General features: G+C 43.6%; 1 protein-coding gene across 1 annotated transcript in view; it reads left to right on the top strand.

Annotated features, from left to right (window-relative positions):
* DDX10 (DEAD-box helicase 10) overlaps positions 1-23926 on the top strand; it is a 794248-nt gene that overhangs the window by 140971 nt on the left and 629351 nt on the right. Inside the window, exons 10-11 of the mRNA XM_069202312.1 lie at positions 16427-16528; positions 19585-19672. Of these exons, the coding sequence (XP_069058413.1) occupies positions 16427-16528; positions 19585-19672 (190 nt within the window). The remainder of the gene's footprint in view (positions 1-16426; positions 16529-19584; positions 19673-23926) is intronic.

The following is a 23926-nucleotide window of genomic DNA, read 5'->3' as shown; positions in this document are numbered from 1 at the left end:
GATTTCTGTCTTTGTAATTATTGATTTTGGTCTGGGGTGGTCATCTGCTGTGAGTGTTTCAGTGTAGTGTTTTTAGTCTCTTGCACTTTCGGATGCTCTTTGGGTTTAAGATGAAGGATCTGTGTGGACCCTCTTGTACAAGCAGGGGCTTGGGACTGTTGTCTGAGATCTGGTTATTCATGGTGCTTTAGTGCTTAGTCTGTCTTCTGGGTGAAGGAGAGGATTGGTTAAGGGAGTTATTAGAAGCAAACATGGAGGACCTTACGGAGTGAGCCAGCATGACTTGCCCTGTTTCTGCTTGAATGAACACAGCAGTGCAAGTCACTGATTACCAGAGACCGTTTGAAAATTGTTCTTTTTCGAAAAGAAGCTGCAAATCACTGGTCTTTTGACGCAGCAGCGAATATCTTTCGATGCCTTCATAGAACGACTGTCTCATTTTTTTTGCCCAGACTCGATCCTGACCCTAGATCTGACGAAGTGGCCGGTCAGCCACATATAGTGAGAAGGCAGCCAGGTCCACAGCCGGGCCCTAGACGGAAAGTAATTTGAAAGGCCAAACTTGTAAATAATAAAGCAAACGACATATGAAAAAGTATTACTCTTTGAAATACAAAAAAAGTCATTATTTTTGATATTTGTGTTTCAGCCCTAATGCATTAGATTGGATTACTGCTTGAGTGACATTTAATTAAACTGACACAATTTCTAAACATAAACTTGGAACGATTTACAGAATAATTCCATACCTAGGTTACTATGAGTGACCAAAGAGTCACTTATTTTTTGGTGTGCATTATATAAATAGTTTATTTGTGGAAACCTACATTGTTGTAGGTTTGAAAGCACATATGGAGGGGATTTGTTTTAATATAGCGCTCCTTCTGAGCCCAATCATTTCATGGAGTACCTAAAACATTTGCAGTTGATGAAATGGAGGCACATTAAAGTAACGTCAAGTGATTGCTGAGAATCACACAAGTTGGGGTAGTTGGGAATCCCAGGTCAAAGCCCAGGTTCCTTGGTCAGGTAGAGTACATTTACGGTACAGAGACCATCTCTTCTGTTCTTTAGTTTTGCAGGAACAATCAATGGTTTCTGCATATGTTCGGTTCATTTGGTAAGTTCATTTAATTTGTTGGTTCAATCCATCATACTACACATATGAAAACACACCTGTCTTATTCCCCATAATGCAAAGCTGAAAGTAAGTTAAGTAGAATATTTGATATGTTAATCACTGGTCTCACTATTGAGTTCAGCATGGGCCAGATGTACTAAACACTGGTCGCAAAACACTGGTCACTATTCGTGACAAGTTTTTTGTGACCGGTGTAGAATTGTTCGAACCAGACCATGTAGTTATAGGTCGGTTTGCAAACTTCCTAATGTTATTGAATCACAGTCAGACCTACCTCATTAATATTCATGAGGCAGGTCGCACATTGCAACTCACTAGGATTGGATGCCATCAGAGGGATGGTGGCCTGCTGGGACAGCAGGCATCCACGTCTGTCACTGCATATCAATAAAGTTATTTTTTTAATGCAGCACATTTTTCTTAAAGGAAAAGTCTGCAGTAAAAAAAAAAAAGAAAGTGCATTTTTTAAATATGCTTAAGTGTGGACAGTGGTCCCGTGGACAATGTACACTCCCAATGTTTTTTTTTTTTTTTTTAACATTCTTAAAGGGGAAGGAGCCCTACAGGGGTTACAAATAGGTTACTGCCTCCTATGAGTGATTGGTAAAATTTCAGTGTTTTGCTACCCAGTTTCTTTCCACCTATGTCTTTCTGCATCCTTTCTTTCCACTTTATTTTGTACCTTCTTATTTTCTTTCTACATTCTTTATGGTTCCACCTTCTCTTACCTTATTTTCACTTTCTATGTCTTTCATGTCATGCATGTTATGAATGTTATGCTAGCCCTCTGGGGGTCTCTTCTCGGTCAGTGCGTAGCAGATCTTAATGCAGAGTAGATCCAGCTAGAGATGATTCATTTCTGCACAAACTTTGCGTTCATGGCCAGACATATCCCATATGATCGTCCACCCAGAACAGTTTTGTATGGTCAAGGGAGAACAACAGTGCTCTTTTTGGGTCCAGTAGGTGGCGTCTCTCCTCTTCTTCAGAGAGGTGAGGCTGAGCGTAAAAGGTAGTGAAAGTGATGATCTGGTCTATGTGGAACAGGGTGACTACCTTTGGCAAGCAGGACACTCAAGTCCAAAGGATCAGCTTGTCTGGGGAGAAAGACGCATATGGAGGCTGAGATGATAGCACCTTCAGTGACCCTCTGGACAAATGTAATTTCCACCAGAAAGGTTCAGAGAGCACACATCAGAAAACTAAGAACTAAATTAAGGTCTCATTGAGGCATTATGAATGGAGTTGGTAGAAATGTGCTGGAGAACTTCATGAAACCTATTTGCAAAAGAGGACATGAAAAGGAAAGGTTAAGCTGGCAGCCGCAGGAAAGAGATGTCGGATAAGTAATCCTTTAAGGTTTCCAATGCAGAGCCCTGCTGGGCAAGGCTAAGGATAAAGAACAAGACTTGACAAAGGTAGGGGCAGATAAGGGGGTCAGCCTGTTTGGGTGTACACCAACGGCCTATGTATACCATCTTGGTTGAGGAAATCCCAGCTGCCAAGATCAAATCACAGACTTCGGGCAGAAAGCTGTCAATTGTCACCGCTCAATCGCTACACATGAAGGTGGAGTGTTGACAGGTTCAGATGCAGAACCCTGCCCTGCTGCTGCAACAGAAGATCCAATCAGGCTGCCCCTTTGGGAGGAGGACCGATGGCCATACTCAATAGCTCCGGATACCAGACTCTCTGAGCCCAGTCCATAGCAACAAGGATCACTTGACTGTGGTCGTTCCTGATCATCTTGAGAACTCTGGGAGGAGTGGTAGCATGGAAAGGGTACAGGAGGCTGGAGCTCCTCTGGAGATGAAAAGCGTCTCTGAGCGGGAACCGTTTTGGAAACTCTAGCATGCGGAAGTGCTGACATTGCACGTTCTCAGCAGTGGCTAACAGATCCAAACACGGTTCTCCCCACTGCTGAAAGATACCTTGCACCACCCCTGGATGGAGGTGGCATTTGTGATCCACTAGGCATCTTCATCTGAATTTGTCCACTCTAACATTCATAGATCCCACCAAGTGTTGAACCACCAGGGAAATGCCCTGATTTCCAGCCAAGTCCAGAGATTCAGGGTCTCTTGTCCGAGAGACCACGACCCCGCCCCCAACCTGTTTGTTGCAGTGCCACATGGCGTTGGTGGTGTCCGTCAACATCTGCAATAGCCTTCCCTTTGTGAAGGGTAAAAAGACTTTCAATGACAGTCGGATTGCTCTAAGCTCCAGCAGATTGATGTGGAATCTGGATTCTGCTGGAGACCAGAGTCCTTTGATCTCCACCTCTCCCAGATGGCCGCCTCAGGCCAGGAGTGATGCATCTGTCGCTACTGTTAGGTCTGGTTGGGGAAAGGAGAGGGCCGGATAAGGCGTTAGCTAAGGTAAGTAACTTTTTCATTTGGGATCTGCTCCCCTCAGTGCTTAATTTGTAAATTCAGAGGTGCCGGTGCTCAAAGCCCTTCTCTTAAACACGAGGCTGCTGTAATTAAATCTGCCAGCACTTAATACTGAGGCAGCGTAATCCTGAAGCCATCTTGCGCCTCTTCAGTCCATTTACGGCCACTCCCTGCCCCATCAGCTCATCCTGCAACTTTCTACTTTCTCCCTTTATGACGCTTTTTAGTTTTTCCTTCTTCCGTCTTTCACATGTGTGTCTTTTGCTCGCAGCAAATGCTTGAAGCATAAGAATAAGCCCTGGCCCTCACAAATAAGTGCCGGTGCTCAGCACCGGAAGCAACTAGCACAAATTAAGCACTGGCTCCCCTGCATTTGTGGTCTCATGAAGGCAGTGCAGACGCTCCCCTTCCCTGTCTCCACCTCTGTGTGGCCCTTGTAGAAAACATCAACATCCTTGATTGTTTCACTTTGCAGCCCTGTATGAGATTGGCTGGATGTAACTAAAGGCTATTCATGCAACCCTTTCTCAACTCGTCACAGGGTGGTGTGAGATCAGCAAGCTTTATCACCTCCAAACTATCCTCTGACTAGATGGGAAAGGTGAAGTTAAGATAATATCATTCAATCAGTCGACTTGTAAAGCGTGTCTTGTCACTCCTGAGGGTATCCAGGCACTGGCAGGGGCAAGGGCCCCAGTCAAAGAGGCAGGTTTTCAGCATCATACAGAACTCCGGTAGAGTAGGTGAGGTCCTGAGGTGCTTGGATAGGCCGTTTCAGGCTTTGGCTGCGAGGTAGGAGGGGCGTCCTCCTGCTTTGCTGTGTTGTATGCAGGGGTATGGCCCATCATGAGAGAGGTAGATTGTAGGAGGCTGGCCTGGTTTGTAGTGGGTACCAAAGATACTTACACCTTATACCAAGTCCAGTTATCTCTTGTTAGTGAAATGTAGTCCGTGTCTAGCAGCCAGGCTGTCTAGGGGTAGCTGTAGCTGAGCAGCCAAGGCTGATCTAGGAGACGTGCAAAGCTCTTGCAATACCACTGTAGTCACAGTACTCACACACATGAAAGAAAATACTCTGTGTTAAAAAATAAAGGTACTTTATTTTGGTGACACAAATGCCAAAAATACCTTAGCGACTATACTCCCTTAGGAGGTAAGTAAGATACACAATATTCACAATAGTATCCAAAAACAGGTAAGTAAACAGTTAGAAAACAGTGCAAATAGTGAAAATCACAATAGGTTGAAATGGGTCTAGGGGGAACACAAACCATATACTAAAATAGTGGAATGCGAAAGTTGGTTTCCCACCTAGACAAGTGTATTGTGTAGAGGGGCGCTGGGAGTGTAAGAAAACACCAAAGGTAAGTAATAAAACCCACCCAGAGCCCAGGAAAACAGGAGTAAATCACTGTAGGGTTCCTGAAACACACAAGAAGTCATGATAGAAGGTTATGCAAGAACCAGGAGAGACTGTAAGACACCAACAATGGATTCGTGGACCTGAGGACCTGTGGAATAAGGGGGCCAAGTCCAAGAAGCACTGAAGAGTCCAGGGAGAACAGGAGCCCCTGCTAACCCGGTGAAGGTTCAAAATAAGAACCACCGGTGAGAAGACAAAGTCAGTTATGCACCCAAGAAGACCGGTGCAAGTTCCTGGTTGTTCCAGAAGATGTCCCACGCCAGATGGATGATTGCAGTCTGGTTTGTGTTGCTGGAGTCTGCCAACAAGCCTTGGCACACGCAAAGCTTGCGGTTAGTGAAAAATGGCGCTGCCCGGGAGCAGGAGAGACCTCCTGGCCTCTTTCCAGGAGAGGGAGGCAGAGGGGGCTCTCAGCAACTCAGAGAGCCCTCAGAAGACCAGGCAGCGTGCACAGGAGTCCCACAGCACGGGGACAAAGAATGTGCAAATGGAGGCCCACGCAGCACGACACAAAGGGATCCCACATCGCCGGAGAACCACTCAGGGAGCTGTGTGTCGCAGGATGATGTTTTGGGGGCCTAAGCTGTGCTGTGCATGAAGAACGTCTTGGAAGGTTGCACACAAGCCTTGGCAACTGCAAGTCATGCAGTGCACTGGGGTACTGTCTTGCGTAGGGAGGCAAGCTCTTATCTCCACCAAAGTTGGACAGCTGGACGTTGGGACTGTCGGGGTCACTTTAGTCCACCATCTGTGTTGCTGGATACACGCTCGTCGTCTGGAGAGGGGGCACATGCCACCGGTCGTGACTGCAGAGAGATGCCTGCTGAAGAAGGGAATTGACTCAGTCACACCACAGGAGATTCCTTCAGTTCTTCTGGTGTAGGCTGAAGACAGGCAGTCCTCAGAGGATGCACGACCTGGAAACAGTTGCAGTTGCTGGTAGGAGCTGAAGATACAATGTTGCAGAAGTCGTCTTTGCTTCTTTGTTGCAGTTTGTAGAGTTCCTGGAGGGTTCAGCTGCAGTTCTGTTGGTAGAAGATGAAGTAAAGGATGCAGAGGATTCCTGCTGGAGTCTTGCAATCTGAATCGGAGGAAACACCCAGAGGAGAGACCCTAAATAGCCCTGAAAGGGGGATTGGTCAGCTACACTGGTAAGCACCTATCACGGGAGGGCTCTGATATCACCTGCTGGCACTGGCCACTCAGATGCTCCCAGAGTGCCCCACCATCTTGGACTCCAAGATGGCAAAATCCAGGGACACTCTGAAGGTTCTTTGGGCACCTCCCCTGGGATGGTGATAGACAGGAGAGTGGTCTCTCTCCTTTTCTTTGTCCAGTTTCGCGTTTCGCGCCAGAGCAGGGACTGGGTGTCTCTGATGTGATGTAGACTAGATTATGCAAGGAGGGCACCATCTGTGCCCTTCAAAGCATTTCCAGAGGCTCTGGGAGGCTACCCCTCCCATGCCTGTAACACCTATTTCCAAATGGAGAGTGTGTAACACCCCTCTTCCAAAGGAAATCCTTTGTTCTGCCTTCCTGGGCTCGAGTTGCTTGAGATACAGGAGGGCAGAAACCTTGTCTGTGAGTTGGCAGCAGCTGGGGCTGCCTGGAAAACCTCAGAAGACTGGTATGGCAGTACTGGGGGTCCACTGTCAAGCCCCCAGGGTGCATGGAATTATACAACCAATGCTAGAATCAGCATTGGGGTATAATTCCAAGATGTTAGACACCTTACATGGCCATATTCGGAGTTACCATTGTGAAGCTGAACATGTGTATTGACCTATGTCCAGTGCACGCATAAAATGGCGTCCCCGCACTCACGAAGTCTGGGAGAATGGTCCTGGATGACATGGGGGCATTTCTGCTAGTGCAGAGGTGCCCTCACACACAGGTTCTTTGTAACCAGCCTTCAGAGTGGGAAGGCCTGACATATAGGTGACTTATAAGTGACTTTGTTCAGTGAAAATGGCAGTGAAAGGGTATATGCACCATTTCACAAATGCGCAAAAGTAATGCTGCAGCCTATAGGGATCCGCTGTAATGCTGCAGCCTATAGGGATCCGCTGGAACCCCAATGCCCTGGGTATCTAAGTACCATATACTAGGGACTTATAAGGGGGCACCAGTATGCCAATTATGAGTGGACTACTGTTAACAGTATCCAACAGTCAATTTAAAAGGAGAGAGAGCATAAGCACTGGGGTCCTGGTTAGCAGGATCCCCAATAACACAGTCAACCATACTGACAACAGTCAAACATACCGACAAACAGGCCAAAAACCATAAGCACAGGGGTCCTGGCTAGCAGGATCCCAGTGACACAGTCAAACACATTGACAAACAGGCCAAAAATGGGGGTAACCATGCTAGAAAGAGGCTACTTTCTCACAAAGATGCCTGGAGGGTTTGTGGAATCTCAGGCCGTGGTTGATGTAGAAGGGTCTGGAGTCATGCAGGGCCTTGAACCTGTGGTTGAGGAGCTTGAACTGGCATCTCTTCTAAACTGGGAGCTAGTGGAGTTTTTTGAGGTGGGGGTGATGTGGGTGTGGTGAGAGAGATCCAGGATGAGTCTTGCTGTGGCATTCTGGATGGTCTATAGTCTTTGAACTAGGTATTCCTCGATTCCCATAAAGAGGGTGTTTGCATAGTCTAGTCGACTGGTGATGAGGGCTTGGGTGATGGTGCGTCTCGGGAAAGCCACTTCAAATTTGTTTTGTAACATGTGCAGGATGAAGAAGCAGAGGATGACAGTGCATTGTCTTGGGACCTCATGGTGAATTTGCTGTCCAGGATGATACCGAGGTTCTTAGTGTGCTCAGCTGGTGTTGGAGTGGGACGTAGTTCTGTGGGCCACCAAGAGGCGTCCCAGGGGTAGTTGTCGCTGCTGAAGATCAAGACTTCGAGTCTTGTCTGTGTTGATTATCTCTGCAGTGGCTGGTTTGCTCCCTCCAACTCCTCCTTCATGAGGAGGACAGAGGATGAGCATATCTGTCTAAGAGCTCTCCTTTGCGTGTGTTGCATTGTTATGAGCTTTGAGTAACCAGCTCATAAATCTTCATGGTTCACTTACATCGGTCACATGTAAAATCTGCAAATATAACCTTATGTTTTGGGCCATAACCCCTATTGAGCTATAGCCTCCTGCAGAGAGAAGAAAATGTCTTAGTCGTGAACACAGATGCCTCCTGTTGTGCAATTGCTATGTGAAACTCCACGTACTCCACACCGCAACCAGGCATCCTTTCTTGTCAAGCGAATTTTATCAGAGAATGAGGTACTTGGGGAGCACCTTTGTGCTGTCCCTCACTGCTACACCACCTAGCCGGAAGCTACATTATGAGCATGCACGTAGTTGATGGACAAAAATAAAGCCTGGGCATATATGTTCCCGGGATGCATTCAGCATTCTTAATACTATTACTGGCACTCGGGCACGCTGCTGGTGTGTAGAAAATGTTACTTCACTACCCCAGATTTTATTCAGGATGGGAAATGCCCAGGTGGGATGAAAAAATGATCTCTCCAGGTTTTCTTTTTGTGTGAGTTTAGCTTATTAAGCCAGAGAAATGAGTCTGAGGTTGATGTAAAACTAAGCAGCCAATATATTGGAGTATTTTCTGCTGTTCACATCACTCGTAAGCTTTGCAGTTACTGTTCTATTTTTTTATTTTCAGTTACAATTTATAATGCGTGCAGTAGAATAAGATTTTGATTTTAAACTTAAATTTTAAAATGCATTTCTTCTTTCCTACTTTCCTAGTGCTCTTGAGAGTGCCTTTTAATGTGATAGAGTTTACTTTGCACTAATTGTCCCTGTGGTATTTTATAGAACTGATTATTACCTGAAACACATTTTACTCAAGTAATGCTCAGCGGGTTGTCATGTGGTTATGAACCAATTGGCTCTCTGTCCTTGATTGGCACCAGATAGATATATGATGTTTAGTCGGAGTCTCTGTCAGAAAATAAATGCAGGCAAAACAAAAAGTTGCTTGCAAGACAGTTCAGTAAGCAGATCACCTGCTAGAATGGTCTTTGTGGAACTGACAGGCAGAGCCCAAGATGTTGCATGATCAGCCAGAGAACAAAAGAAATGAGTAAAGCCCTGCCCCCTGCTGGCTAAATATGTAACATTCCAAAGTATTTAAACTGGTTTGAATACTGAGCAGGACAGTGCAGCCTTTTTGTTTTTTAAGTGCTTGGCCGCAGAATACACGTCTTCTGTATGAAACCATGCCATCTAGAAAAGTATCTCCTTCCCTTTCATGGTCCCACCTTCCTCTTCCTCCCTGCCCCACAATCCTCTTTCCCCCTTCCAGGACCCTGGGCCCTTGTTAACAAAACTATTTTTTTCAACCTGGAGACCTTTTGTCTGTGTTACCAATGCCAAAGAGGTGGTTAAAGTCTAAATGTATGCGCACCACTGGAATCTCAGGCGAGTAGCTTGGCTCAGCTCGAGGTCCGCTTGGAAGTTTGAGCCCCACTCAGACTGAGCGTTCATAGGAGGTGACATGGCCTAATGGCTACAGCTTCCAAGCATACAACATGGGGAACCGGGGTCGTATCTTGGCCTCGGCTCATTATCTTGTGAAGCCCGGCAAATAACCCTCCATCAAAACAAAGTGTATAGTAATTTGTGTGCTTCTAGCACTTTTATGTCCTTCGGCAATGTTCGTACTTTATAAAACTGCAAGAAATAATTGTGGGTTCTGTCTATCTCCCACACCCTTCTCGCATACTCCAAATATGAATGAGAACGCATTAACCTTTAATGTCAGAAAGAGATATGTAATGGGTGAATTGCACAGTATGAAAATGGAAGATCTGACGTCAACTCTGCTTCCCTGCTTGACCAACGCACGTGATCTTAGACTATTTTCTTTCACAGAGCCTCCTCTATGTTCATTATCACATGTGAGGCAACTCAGGCAGGTGAGTTCAGGATGTGCGCTGTACAAAACCTCTATTATGTTTGATTTAACTGCCTCTAATGTTGCTCCAGTAAAAATCTAGGCCACTCTTAGGGTGCACAATACAACTGAATTGCCTCTTAGTTCACTAATAGCATTGCTATCGAGGTAGGACAGGATTTTTTCTCAACGCATGTCTAGACACTCACTTTTAATAAATACTTATCGAAGCAGAGATGCCATATGGTGTACTAATATGAAACAATTTCTTGTGTTAAAAAAAATACAATATTTTTGAAAATCATATTTTTGTACATGATGTTAGTGACATGATTTACATGTAAATAGCTTTAATGCTCAGCTCGTGCAGAGGCTGTTGGAGCCAAAGCCGACGATTGGATCTGTTCTCGCTCAGTACCCCTCAGCACCCCTGTTAATTTGTTATCTCGCCCACCTTCAGAGACTGCACAAATATGCCCTCCATCACTTGGCCACCTGCCCACAATCACTAGCGTTTCATTTCCAAAATCAGGTGATTTTTCTTTTAGTTTCCTCATTATTTTCAATAAACTGAAAACAATTGCAAACATTAAAGGAAAGTAAGAGATTCTTCAGCCGATAAGGGAGGAAAGAGATTTGTAACAAATTTAACAAACACGGTGGAGACGGTGGAGCCTTCCCAAGCCGCCACTGAGAAGAACATCAAGTCTACCTGAGGACCATTTGAGTCAATTCAATTCAATTCAATTCATAAAGCTTTATTCGGCACATACAAATGACCATAAAAGCATGAACAAAGAAGAAAAAAAAGACAACAGTACGTATTTACAAAGACATTGCAATTAAAACTAACAGTTATTAATTATAGTTAATGGCTCATTGAGTAATACATATGATCATTCATAAATATATAAAATGAATATAAAATACATTAAAAACTCATACTTTTCCTGGAATTGATGCACTGATTTAAAAAGGTGGCAGTGTAAAAACAAATATCTGCTGATTGCAGATTAAAAATTAAAGCCATGGCATGTTTAACCGTACGTGTTCCGTATTTAACAAACAGAGGTTTCAAAAATACTATACGAAAACATGTATACAGTTTACAGAACAGCAGAAGGTGCACAGTGCTCTGTGTAGATACATTATCGCACCTACATGGCCCAATCGGGTGTTTCTTAATGTTTGGATGGGCTACTAAACAATGTGCCATCCCAAATCTTAGTCTGGTTAACACAAATTTATGTGAATTCCTAGTCACCATAGTTAGGTAAGATGGAAAACCCTCCATTAGATTGTATCTATTATAAAAAATTACGGAGGACAATGATGGTTGCTCGTTTCCTTTCTGCATAAGTTAGGAATATACTTTTCATTTCTGATTTGGAGATCGTGGTTGCTGCACTAGGATTATTTAAAATATTCAGATTAAAAATGTCTGAAAAACAGACAACAACATATTTAACCCAGGGAATATCTCGATATTTATCCAAACGTAAGCAATCCTCAACAATAGTTCTGTTAAGTAGCTTCTCATCGCCAAGCCAAAAAGACCGCCAGATCATCAATGGTCTAAGTGATATCAGATCAGTTAAATAATTAATGGCTAATTCGCGATGGCTTAATTCAGTTGAGGCAGAGATGGGCAAAAACAGGAGCTTTTTTAAAAACATATTTTCCTCCAACTGTAAGTTGTAGGTACAGCTATAACCCCATACTCCTGCCCCATACAGGGCAATAGTCACACATCTAGCTTGGTAAATCTTGAGCATATCCCTGGTTCGATGATCCCCAACTTTTGCAGCAAATCTATAAATACCATAAGCATTTTTTGCCATTTTATTCCGGATGTTATTAAATTCATTGTTCCATTTCCTGTCGTTAGAGAAGGTAATACCTAGGTAACAAAATTTATCCACCTGTTGCACCTTTTCACCATCTATAAAAAAGGCATTTAACGTTTTAGCTTTAGCTCCGCAGGTCATGGTATGCGTTTTTCCCTTATTAATTACTAGTTTTCTATCTTTAACAAAGGAGGAAAAACTATCCATTAGTCGTTGTAATCCGACAGGTGTTCGAGAGAGTAAAACAGCGTCGTCGGCATATAGTAACACCGGCACCGGAACACCGTTGATCTGGGGAGCATCAGCATTAACCTTTTTTAAAATATCATCAATTCCATTAATAAATAAAATAAATAAAAGAGGCGCCAAAACACAACCCTGTCTAATTCCTCGTGTAACACAGATTTTTGGAGTACATTCTCCTCTGGTTCCAAAAAGTACATTGGTTTTCAATTTCTCGTATAACCTAGCGAGGAAAAAGATTATGCCTTCTGGGGCTCCTAAATTTAACAGAGTTGGCCATAAAATGGAATGATCTACCATATCGAATGCGCTGCTCAGGTCAGCAAAACAAAGATACAGGGAACCGGGTTTCGCTTCAGTATACTTCCCGATCAGTAGATCAAGATTGATGCACTGGTCGAGCGTACCTCGTCCCTTCCTAAAACCATACTGGCTATCAGCCAGTATGCTATCCTGCTCAGCCCATTCCTCTAATCTTACTAACATTACTCTACTCATAAACTTGACTGAAGAGTCAAGGAGAGAGATCGGGCGGTAATTCTTAGCGTCAGATCTACTTCCCTTATGAATTGGCACAATGATTGATTCACCCCAAGTTACAGGGGCCTCGGCACACGCGGCAACATTAAAAACAATGGTTAAAAGGGGGCCCCAGACCCCAGCGCAGCTTTATAAACGTCTATAGGTAACCCGTCCGGGCCCTGAGCTTTCCCTCCTTTGCTAGCCCATATACCATATTTGACCTCACTAACGGATATATCCAAAGGCAGAGTAGGCCACTTATTGGGACTAGGATCATTGACTTTATCAGAGTCAAAAATGCTGGAAAAATGTGCAATCCAACCCTCGCTAGAAACATTAGAAGTCAACTGTGGTGTTTTTTCATCCCTTAGAAAAGGCGAGTTGACCGTGGCCCAAAATAATGTACAATTTGATAGTTCAGCAGCTTGGTTGAGGGAATCCCAAGCCTGTTGCTGCAGTTCACCCTTCCTCTGTTTGAGCGCACATTTATATTCCATTCTTAATTTATTTACCAGTTTTATGTCCCTGGGCCTCGCTGTTAAAGCCTGCTTGAGGCCAGTTAGTGCGGAGGTGCAAAGGTGATTAAACCATCTTGGTCCGTTCCTACTTTGCCTACTATTGCGACTGGTAAACTTGGCGTCAATAGCTTTATTAATTTGGTTAAAACAATATAAAACCCTCTCAGAGTCGGAACTATTTTTTAAAATAGAAGCAATGTCCAGCAGGCTCTCATTAATTATGGAGCTAGTTAAATCATCGGCTCTTTCACCAATCCATCTTAGCCTTACACCATTAGTCCTATGTGGTTCTACATTAGAAATAATAATTCCCACATCCACCGAACTACCGGCCCAAAGGGTAGTGTCCAGAATAATACGGTTGTGGTCACTTAGGGTAGTTACTTCAATTCTTGGTGGATCACAGTAAGAACTAATATTAGAAGATGTGATCACATGATCAATGACCGAGCTGGTGTGCCAATTTTTAAAAGTGGGACTGGGTAAACCATTAACATCTTTACAGCACTCCACTATTTCCAGGTCATAGCAGCCCATGAACTTGTGCAGTGCTTCCCCATAACTGTTATGTCCAAAATGCGGGACATCCCAGCCGGCACTGTTAGTAACCCCACAAACCCTTTGTGTAGACAAATCGCACAAAGTAATATTAAAGTCCCCTACCCAGATGAAGTCAAATACAACATTCTGTTCCAGACATAGATTTTCGACAGCGGCGGCTAAATCTGTTACTACTTTAACCCGGGTAACATCAAAGATGTTATTATAATAGTTAATCAATAAAACATTATGATCTTTGTCATCCACAAGCCAGAGGATCTGCACAAGGTCCCCTACAGGTATATACTTTTTAACCACAATAGGACGACAGATCGTTACAAGTATAAGGAGACCGCCTTTCGCTCTACCTATACCACCTCCCAACGCCTGTAAATTGTAAGAAACGAATCCCTCATAGTTAACTTCATCTTTACACCATGTTTCTTGAAGACATAAAATGTCATGGGCATTAACAAACGTTAACCATCCCGGATCCCTCTCCTTCGATTTCAGCCCTGCCACATTCCAACAAACAATAGTAATAGTATCCTTACCCCTAACACAATTACTATCAGGCCCCACACCATTGTTTCGTCCCCAACTCGCATTCTGGTTTGAATTGCTTATGTCCCCATAATCGGGCGGTGCCCTTATATCCACCGCCAATTCAATTTCTGTGTTGTTGGGCAATTCTTGAGCCATCGTATTGTCTATACCGATATCCACACAGGGAGTAATAATCACCTGGGGTAAGAACTGCCCTCCCTCATTAAGTCAATCAATTGCATCCAGAGAACTTAGGGGTTGAAACCGGTTTTGCATTGAAATATCAGGGTATAGCCTGTGTGTAACAGGGCATAATCTACTTCCTCTACTCCCATAGGGGGCATTATTATGATGGCTGTAAAAGAAAGCAAGCGAGCGGGCACACACATTATTATCAGTAATTGGTAATGAGGCAGCTCTTAGTAATACAGTGGCAGCATGTTGAGGGTGTTTAAAGTTTATAATGACACAGTCACCACTAAAACTTTTCTTAGAGCTCCCTATCCAATTTACCCTTCTGGTAGTCAGAACTTGATCTGAGAGTTCAGTTGGGAATCCACAATGCCTGTGCATCCAGGAAACGGTTTTATTTTTTAAAGACTCGTGGGTTTCCTGATAATTCCCCTTTGCAACAGGGGGAACATTAGCTAAAACTACCACATATGGTGCGCAGTCAGGAGGGAGATTAATGGCGCGCCTTCGCCTTACCTCAATCCAATCCTCTTTTCTATCAGGTATTAAAACATCCTGGCTATCACTGCAGGCTAAGGACTGTGGTGTCGGGTAGTTCTGTACAACACTCCTACTAATATCTAAACCTGTATCATCACCGGGAAGAGCAACCTGAGTATCATGATTGCTTATTGTTATTGGGGCTGACACACTATCTGCTTCCACCAGTGTTTTTTTGAGGAGATTGCCTAATCTATTAACCTCCGCGGTTAGCTGATCAATTTTTACCATAAGAGGTTTGACAATACCCTTAATCTTTAAGTCAATAATACTTACTAAGTTTTTTGTTTTTTCTGCATCTAGTTTAACGTCGTCAATATTTGCCGTATTATCCTCCTCCTTATCTGGGTTCTTGAGGGGGCTGACTAATCTTTTTTTTGCGGGCCGAACACCCCCACGTTTAGTCTGGGTCTTTCTACATGCTCTAACCACTCTAGGTAGTGGGGTGGGTGGATGTTGCACTATGGGATCAGTAGAAACCTCTAGATCGACTAAGGTAGAAGTATTCTGCATAATCATTTCCCTATCAGGAACACCGGAATTAGTGCAGACACTACTACTGTCATCCAGAGCCAATGGAGTAGGTGAAAGTTGCACACTAGATAATGGGGGGGGGGCTGCTAAGCCCTAGGGATTGTCTCCTCTCACAGTTAATTTTACTAACAATCTTCACTAAATAATTATCCAATGTCTGGGGTATAGGGGGGACTTTTTGCTTTGACATGCTTAACAGTCACAAATTATCACTTTAAAATCGAATAAGGCTTTTCCTAATTATATACAAATAATAAGATGATAAGGGCTGCTTGAAGACAAATGTGATATGTACGGGTATACAGGTCTACAGGTCACAAAGGTCAGCAGCCTGTGCAAACCAGAAACCTTGTCACAAACTGTCCGCCCTTTATCCGGGCTTCGTCCTGGGTTCCTCCAGTCACTTGCTCACATGTACATGGGTACGTAGGCCTAACGAAGACGGGGAAGGTCTACACTCTTGTGAGATACGTAAACAAAGAATTTGGAAGAGAAAACCAAGAGGGGTGGCCCAGCCCAGCCTCTTCCGGGCACTGACGGGCAAAGGACGGGCCCGCCCTTGGCCCGGGCTTCGCCCGGGCGCGTCCCGCGAAGCGGGCGCGTTTAGTTTCAAGTTAAAGGGCTCACTGCCCCGCCCCCAGGCACCAGGGAATCCTCAGCCGACTTCCTCTGCTCCGACGCGCGACCCGGGCGCGTTTCAAGTTAAAGGGCTCACTGCCCCGCCCCCAGGCACCAGGGAATCCTCAGCCGACTTCCTCTGCTCCGACGCGCGACCATTTGAGTAGTGGGAATGCCATCGCACCTGCTCCAGTGCCCCTGAGGGCTGGCTGGCGATGCTGGGCTCCGAGGCAGAGATGTGACTGCCACCTGCAGGTCTCATGTTGGCTCCCTGGTCACATAGCTCAGTAGGTTAAAGTAGCTGGTTATCACACATCAACAGAGTTTCAAGGTTGGTAGATATTCTTGGCACACGAACTAGGTTCCAGTTCTTAAGACACAGTCTGTCACCACATTGTAAGATTTGGTTATTCTGGTTTAAAGCTGAATGTTTCAGGTTTCATTTTTCTTTGACAGGTACAAAGAAGGGGGTGAAGCTTTACTGGTCCTCCTTCCCTCAGAGGAGAAAGGCATGGTGCAACAGCTGACCGAGCGGAAGGTTCCCATTAATGGAATCAAGTAAGAAAACAGATGTCTATTTTTCCTGCTTTAAACTTACTGGGTCACTTTAAAATTTTATGGAGATGTATGCAGGGGTATCGAGGAGTAGTGATGGCACTTTTAAATATGTTTTTCATTTCAGTAAAGTCATCTTTATCCAGCATTAGATCTTACATACATTCAGTTGCTTGATTCATTCTGCTTTGTCGATCTCGTAATCCATCAGTAAATTTATAACAGTAGTGTAGTGCTAAACAATCACATGAAGAGCTGTAAACTCTGTCACTTTAGTAGTCCAGTCACCTTTTTGGAAAAGACTGAAACCTGAACCAGTGAGGCTGAACTCCATTCTGCTAGTGGCCATCATACCTCAGGTGTCCTAGCACAACTTTGAAAGCATCTTATCTAGAAGGCGACCTTCTACTGCGAAGGAGGGTGGACCACGTGTGAATCTCTGAAAGATACCAATGCTAGAGAACTATAGTTAAAGATAAGTAACTTCTTCTGCAGCATTGGATAGTTCATAGAGTTACATGCTTGATTTAAATTAGCATACATTTTATCACACTTGTAGACCAACAAAACTGCAGATAGCAGGTTAAAAGAGACTTGCCTTATGGCAAAAACAGAAACTTGACTCACTGCTGCACTATTGCTGAGTAAAGGTGTGGAGAACCTTACAGGTCACAGATCTGCATAGAACTATAAATGGCACTTGTGTATAGAGGTCAGCTGATGAAGTGGGAAGCTATCCAGTGTGATAGGGTGTGAGATTCCCGTTGAGGCAAGGATACAGCATCATAGCAGAATCAGATTCTCAAGCACATTTTCTAGGATAAACAGCCTTGCTTAGGATAAATGTGAACCCGACCCACTGACTGGTAAAGATAAGACAGGAGACTACAAGATAGTGGGCAACTGGAAAGCAGAATGAGAATTTTATGGGGCAGTGCTACTACTGAAAAGGGGGAGAAGATGTGCCCCCTTGGTCGAAAGGAGGACACACTTCACAACCACCTTAAGAGAACAAACCCATCAGCAAGAGGCACATTACTTTGCCATATTGAGGAAGGCCCTTGAGAAGTGAAATATCTATTGGTGATCTGAACTGAACCATGGTGTATTCTGAAGCACTTTCACCTCCGTCAAAGGTAAAGCATATTGAAAATGTCTCTAAGAGCTTTAGACATGTTTATTGACACGAAAAAGTGACTGCTTTCAGGAATCTCACCCCCTCCCACTTGCCCCATGAGCTGGGAGACAAAGCTTGAGAAATACTGCTTATCATGATACCACTGGGCAATGGTAATGCAGCATGAATCACCATGACCCTTCTCCTGATAGAACAACTTAACTTTAAATATGCATTAAGACCACCTTAATGTTGCTGACATGAGCATCTCATACTAGGGCCCCTCTGCACCTGAAACCTTTACATGAATATGCTACATCCATATCATGTATTACTCTGCAGAAACTGTTACTTCATATGCAACTATTGTAATGCCAGTCTTCACATTATCATTTTACATAGCCGCAACATTGCTTAATTTATATTGCATCAGTGCCTTTGCCTAGTCCTCACTCTCCCCCCTGTTCTAGCACTAAGCTTACCCCAACCCTTACTAAAGCCTAATTATTACCCTAATCTTTAACCTGCCTCTGAGCATTGCTCAAAACCTAAATTGGTGCCATGAATCTAAACCTGAATGTGTGCAAAGGTTAATGTACGATTAAAGAGACAATGCATAGTAATTGTCAATGTAAAGTTATGGCTAGGCAAATGTATTTATGTAAACGTGATTCTCTCTAAATAAGACTTTGTGATGGGCTGCACCAATTCTTAGGACGAATGCAAGGAAGCCCCATCCAAAACCTACATCAAAGACTAGGAGCTGTTCCCTAAAGCAGGACCCAGCTTCAAGAGGAAAGCACAAGCCCCCGAGGGACATTGACCTGCAAATCTACATCTGAGGGTCTCTCTTTGGTCAAATCACACCCATTCCAACCCATCTAAAAGGTCCTTGAACACACAACCACAAATGTCTGTCAATAAATTACTATGGAAGCATTGGGATTCTCTCATAGAAAGTGAATGTATGTTACTTGGAGGAAATCAATGTATATATGGTGAGGACATGCAAAGAGAAATTGTGTGCAAACTCTCAGAGAAAGGGGGGGGCACTACGTGGTCCACTTGAGGTGACTAAAAGTAATCCCAGAAGTGTTCAAGGACTTGTTACAAATTCCATGGTGGATGTTCCTCAATGGAGATTGGCACCGAGTGGTGACAACAAGCAGAGGCAGGCAATGGTGATAAAACTCATATAGCACACACAGAGAGGTAGAATTCTTAGCTAATTAGCTGGAGGAAGGCAGGCAAGTGAGTCCCAGTGTGCCAGTTTGGTGACGCAGTCTACGGTTTCCTCAAGTTAGTCATGTTTTTTGAGTCAGAGAAATGGCTTTAAATGATCCTGGCTACTATTCAGGTGATAAACCACACAGGATATGGTCGCTTAAAAATGCCTAAACCCGCACATGTTCCGCAAAGCTAATCTAAAAACAATGAGTTTCCCATTATTGAGACTGCTGAGATATAGTTGATTGCTCTAAGTCACTAGCCACACTTTTAAGCTGATGATTGCAGCTTTGAATTTTCGGAAATGCATTTAGATACCCAAAATGGAAGCTTGTCAGATAATGGCTAAATTCTGAAATGTTATTTTCATTTGAATGTCAACAGCTAATGCCTTTAGTCCTATATACTTTTTCATGTGAGGTTTTTGTAAGGACTGTTCTTGAGGGGGTAATTATCTTGTTTAGAAATATATTATCTGCCGTAAAAATCTTGTGTGAAAAATCCTAAGCTGTTGTCGCCATTTGCATTCTCTGGACTGCAATGACCGTGTGTATCTGCTGTGCCTCTGTGTATTTACCTGCTTAACACATTTGAAGTCCTTTGTTCACCAAGTGGTGATAGCTATCTTTACTTTGAGATAAGCCCATATAAAGTATTCATTTTATTCATTTGTTTAGTAAACCTGGTCAGTAAATGTGTTTGTTTTTATTTTTAGGATTAACCCTGAAAAGCTTGTTGATGTCCAGAGGAGGCTAGAAGCATTCCTTGCACAAGAACAAGAGCTAAAAGAGCGTGCTCAGAGGGTAAAGGCATCCTTAAAGCTTGTTGTTTATTTAAGCTCCATTGCCTTTTGCAGAAAGATACAAAATTAGAAATTGTATTAAATTAGCAAGATGAATATGTGTTCCATCAGTTTCTCATTTGGTTCACTAGGTACTTAAGGGGGGTTGACCTCATTGGCTGACCTAGGAGTGCTTAATTTGTGCCTGTGTTTATAGGGGGTGGGCGCTGGCACTCATTTTTGGAGACCAGCACTTTTTTCATCGTCAGACTTTGACAGAGAGCATGAGAGAAGGCCTGAAAAGGAAGAAAGAATGAGGAAAAAAGATAAGGAAACCGTAACAGAGGATGAAAGCGAGGATGAAAAGAACTTTTCAGATTAGGTAAAGGCAGGAAGAATAGGATGGTGGAAGAAAGAGGCATGTGGGGGAATCCAGACTAGCCATTCATTGGTATTCATCAGCCAACTTCACATTTTCCACTGTCTGTGGGCTCCTAAGTAAAAGTTTGGACTTTGCACATAGTTTTTACATATTAAGCACAGGCTAGTGGTGGAAATATGAACTGGGGTTGCTGTGATAGGCTGTTCAGGAATGACGATTCTCCAGTTCACATACAGAGAGAATCTTGATTTCATTAAGGACAGCAGAGGCTAGCATTATACAATAAATCTGTATTACTGCCCCAACATGCAGCCTTTAAAGAATATTAATACATCAAAAAGACAACATTCCATTACAGAATATTTAAAACATCATATAACTCCATGTCACTAAGCATCTTCCTCTTTAAGCTGCAATGAAACAGACTAGGCCATCTTGTTTAATTGAACAAGTTTCCCAAAGAAAAAAGACAAGTGATACCTTTAAAATAATCTATTAATCAATCTCCCTTAAATGAAAAGGTATAGAGTTAGTGTAGCATTAAACCATACGAAACATGCATTTCAAATATTGAAATGTGATAAAAAACAGGGGATTTGCGGGCGTGAGAATGCTAGCCTCCATTGTCCTTAATGAAATCAAGATTCTCTCTGTATGTTAATTGGAGAATCCTGACTTCATTACAGGTCCGGAGGCTACCATTATGCATGTTTAAAGCTTTCCAATGCAACACCACTCACACGTTCCACTGGTTAAAGATGAAAAGTTGCAAAAGACCAATCTTCTGCTTTCATAATGTCAGCAAGTGTGCAATCTGCCCAGAATACTTTTCTGGCCATAGCACCCCTTGAGGAGTGAGCCCCAAATTTAGACAAATCTATTCCTGCTTCAGACATAACAGTACTCACCCATCGTGAAATAGTAGCTGTTGAAACTGCTCGGTAAGGTTTAACATAGGAAATTAACACTTGATTATCACTGTCTGGTCTGAATTCCAACATTGTTTGTTCATAAACTCTTATACAACCCACAACACACAATTTCCTTCAGTAATTAAAATATGGGTAAAATATTTTTTCAGACATTGTTTTGGTCCTTTTCCAAATCTTAAAATTGACCCCATCCAGGGTACAAAATCTACTAAATGTAACTAATTTATTAAGTGCTCTGTTAATTAAAACCATTACAATAAAATTCAAATGTAACACTCATTTCACAATGCAAAATATCGCCACCAGGCAGACCTTCAGTTCCTAAAGTACAAGGTGTACCTCCTCCCCTATGCTAAAAGACTATTGTTACCGTAGAAGTCCAATTGAAAGTGAAAGCACGGTTGTCAGGTGGGCACTCGAATCCTAAAGTACGAGTGTGACAAAGGATTTTAGCTGCCATTTAGTTCAAATTTGTAAAGTCACAGAGCACATCCATTGTTGTTTTTTACGCTGTGGCAGGGAGCAGAGGCTTGTGTTTTGAGCTCTTTGATGGTTATGCCGGTCAGAGCACGCCCCACTCCCTCCAAATATCTCACTGTTTGGGTGATCAGTATTTGATTATCTGAATTTAGACAGCAAAGGATTGCATGTCCGCCTGTGCGAACCTCCAGTTGTACCCATAAGAGGCGCAGTAGCCTGCGACGATTCCTGAAACTGCTGTTGCATATGCAGAATATGTGAAACGCAGTTTCAGGCACTAGCCTGCAGAGCCAGCAGGGCCCACCTTTTGCGGGCCAACACTACAGGCTAACGTGTTTGCCCACTGGGAGTACCCCCAAGTGATAAAGCAGGTATTTCCTTTTAATGCTATACATTGGGACTTCTCCCAGGTATGCCTGAGGGGCTAGGGAAATATCTGTTTAAAATGAGCCAGATGTGATGCCTTTTCTCGAGAGTTGACTTGTCTTCAATTTGCAACAGGTATTTTGTTGCTTTTTTGGTTAATGATTTGAATAGCTTGTGGTTGAGCACCGATGACCATGAACTCTCCATGCCTAGCTGCTACATTGGGGTGTCGAGATGTTTTTGGGCCGGAGAGCTGGGCTTCATTGTTATTTCCCCCCATATGTTATGGTTTGTGGTGTTCCCGGCTGTGCCTCTCGATTTGTGAAAAAAGTTAATATAGGCTGCATGCCATACCAGGGACTGTTTGTACAGGCCAAACTCCAGCCTTATCTGTGCTGGTGAGGTGTAGCATGGAAGTTTAAACATTTGCCTGTAAATGCTCGTTATGATATCGTCCAAGACCTTAGAGTCTCTTCCACGAAGGGCAACACTTCCATGGGCCAGCGTAGAGACCACCTTAGCTCTGGCTACTTCTAGCAGTAGACTGAGCATATACTTGTTCAATTTGTCCGAGAGCATCCGAAGCCTCAAGGAGAGGGCAGCCCCTTTCTGTCTTATTTCTTCTTTCTGTTTAGAAAAGGAGCCATGGCAGTCGAACAGGAGAGCCAGGTATTTATAAGTAGCTGTTTCTTCAAGCTTATTCCCACTTAATTCCCAGATTGCGACCCCCTTTAGGGATCACTTACCTGAGATCATGATTTTGGTCTTTTTATGGTTAATTTGTTCCCCTTTCTTAAGGGAGTAATCTTTTGTGGCATTTAAAATATGTCTCATGCCTACCTTGGTTCTACTGAGTAGTACAACGTCATCCACATATAGGAGGTTCGACAGTTGCATCATCCCCAGTCATGGAGCATGGGTTTTGATGGAAGAAAGTGCTGTTGAATAATCAGCCATAAAAAGATTAAATACGGTTGGGGGCCAGGACGCAGCCCTGTTTTAGGCCTCTAGTTGATGGAATCCTCCTACCCGGTTTGATCCTGACCCACATTCTAGAGTACAGGTTCTCAGTGGCTTTGAGGAGTTACAGTGGGATTTGCCAGCTGCTGAGTTTCCCCCAAAGCCTACTTCGATTTATACTGTCAAATGCTGCTTTGAAGTCAATAAAACGGAGGTATAGTGGAAGGTTTGCCACTATTGAAGAGTCGAGTATAAGAGACAAGGCCGTGGTGTTGGTTTCTGTGCCTGTGTTGCTAGTGAACCTGGTTTGATTTGGGGGAATTATTTATTTTCGGCCAGCCAAGTCAATAAGATGTTCAAGGAGGACCCTGGCAAAATATTTTGCTTCATTGTCAATCAAGCGCTATTAGCCGATAATTTCTCGGGCCAATTTGTCCCCACTTTTATATATTGGAGAAATGACAACATTCCAGGATCGATTTGCCAACCAAGGCATATTTGAAAAGGGAAGCCATGGCTTCTACCCACATGGATGGGTCTGATTTATAGATGGCCTGAGGGACCCCGTTTGGAACAGGGGCCCCCGTCTTCCTCCCTCTGACTATTAGCCGTTGAATTTCTGCTGGGGTGACGTTGTATTCACTGACCCCACTCCTGACTTTATCGGGTCTGAATCATCAGGCTGGCTGACCCAGCCTGAGACTCTGGGGGAAGCGTGGTCTTCTTCACTTTTGTTTTGATACAAGTGGTCTTTCAAAAGGGCCGCCCAGTTGGCCCCCGACATTTTTGATTCTAATTTAGGGCCATGTGGATTATTTAGGGTGTTTACCATGTTCCAAAACTTGCTAGTATTTTTGTGTCCCAGACAAGTTTGGCCCGAAATTCCTCTGTGTTGTTGCTTCCTAATTCCCCATACAGCCTGCTTCAAGTTTTTTGCTTGTCTCAGGTTAGTGAGATAGCGTTCTTGTTCTGGAAACGAATGGACCACCTGGAGTGCTTGGTTGACGTTCCTCTTTAGCTGCTTCAGTCTGCGCGAGGTGAGCTTCTTCTTTGTAGCTGGCGAGATTGTACTTACATTGCTCCTAGTGGTTTTGACATTCCTGGCAAATTTGCTGGGTGTATGAGTAAATGAATGCTTCCCATTTGACTTTGGCTG

The sequence above is a fragment of the Pleurodeles waltl genome, chromosome 8 (genome assembly GCF_031143425.1).
Source record: "Pleurodeles waltl isolate 20211129_DDA chromosome 8, aPleWal1.hap1.20221129, whole genome shotgun sequence".
Taxonomy (NCBI): Eukaryota; Metazoa; Chordata; class Amphibia; order Caudata; family Salamandridae; genus Pleurodeles; species Pleurodeles waltl.
Note: the sequence above shows the minus strand (reverse complement) of the source record. Positions and strands in the feature narration are given on the sequence as shown.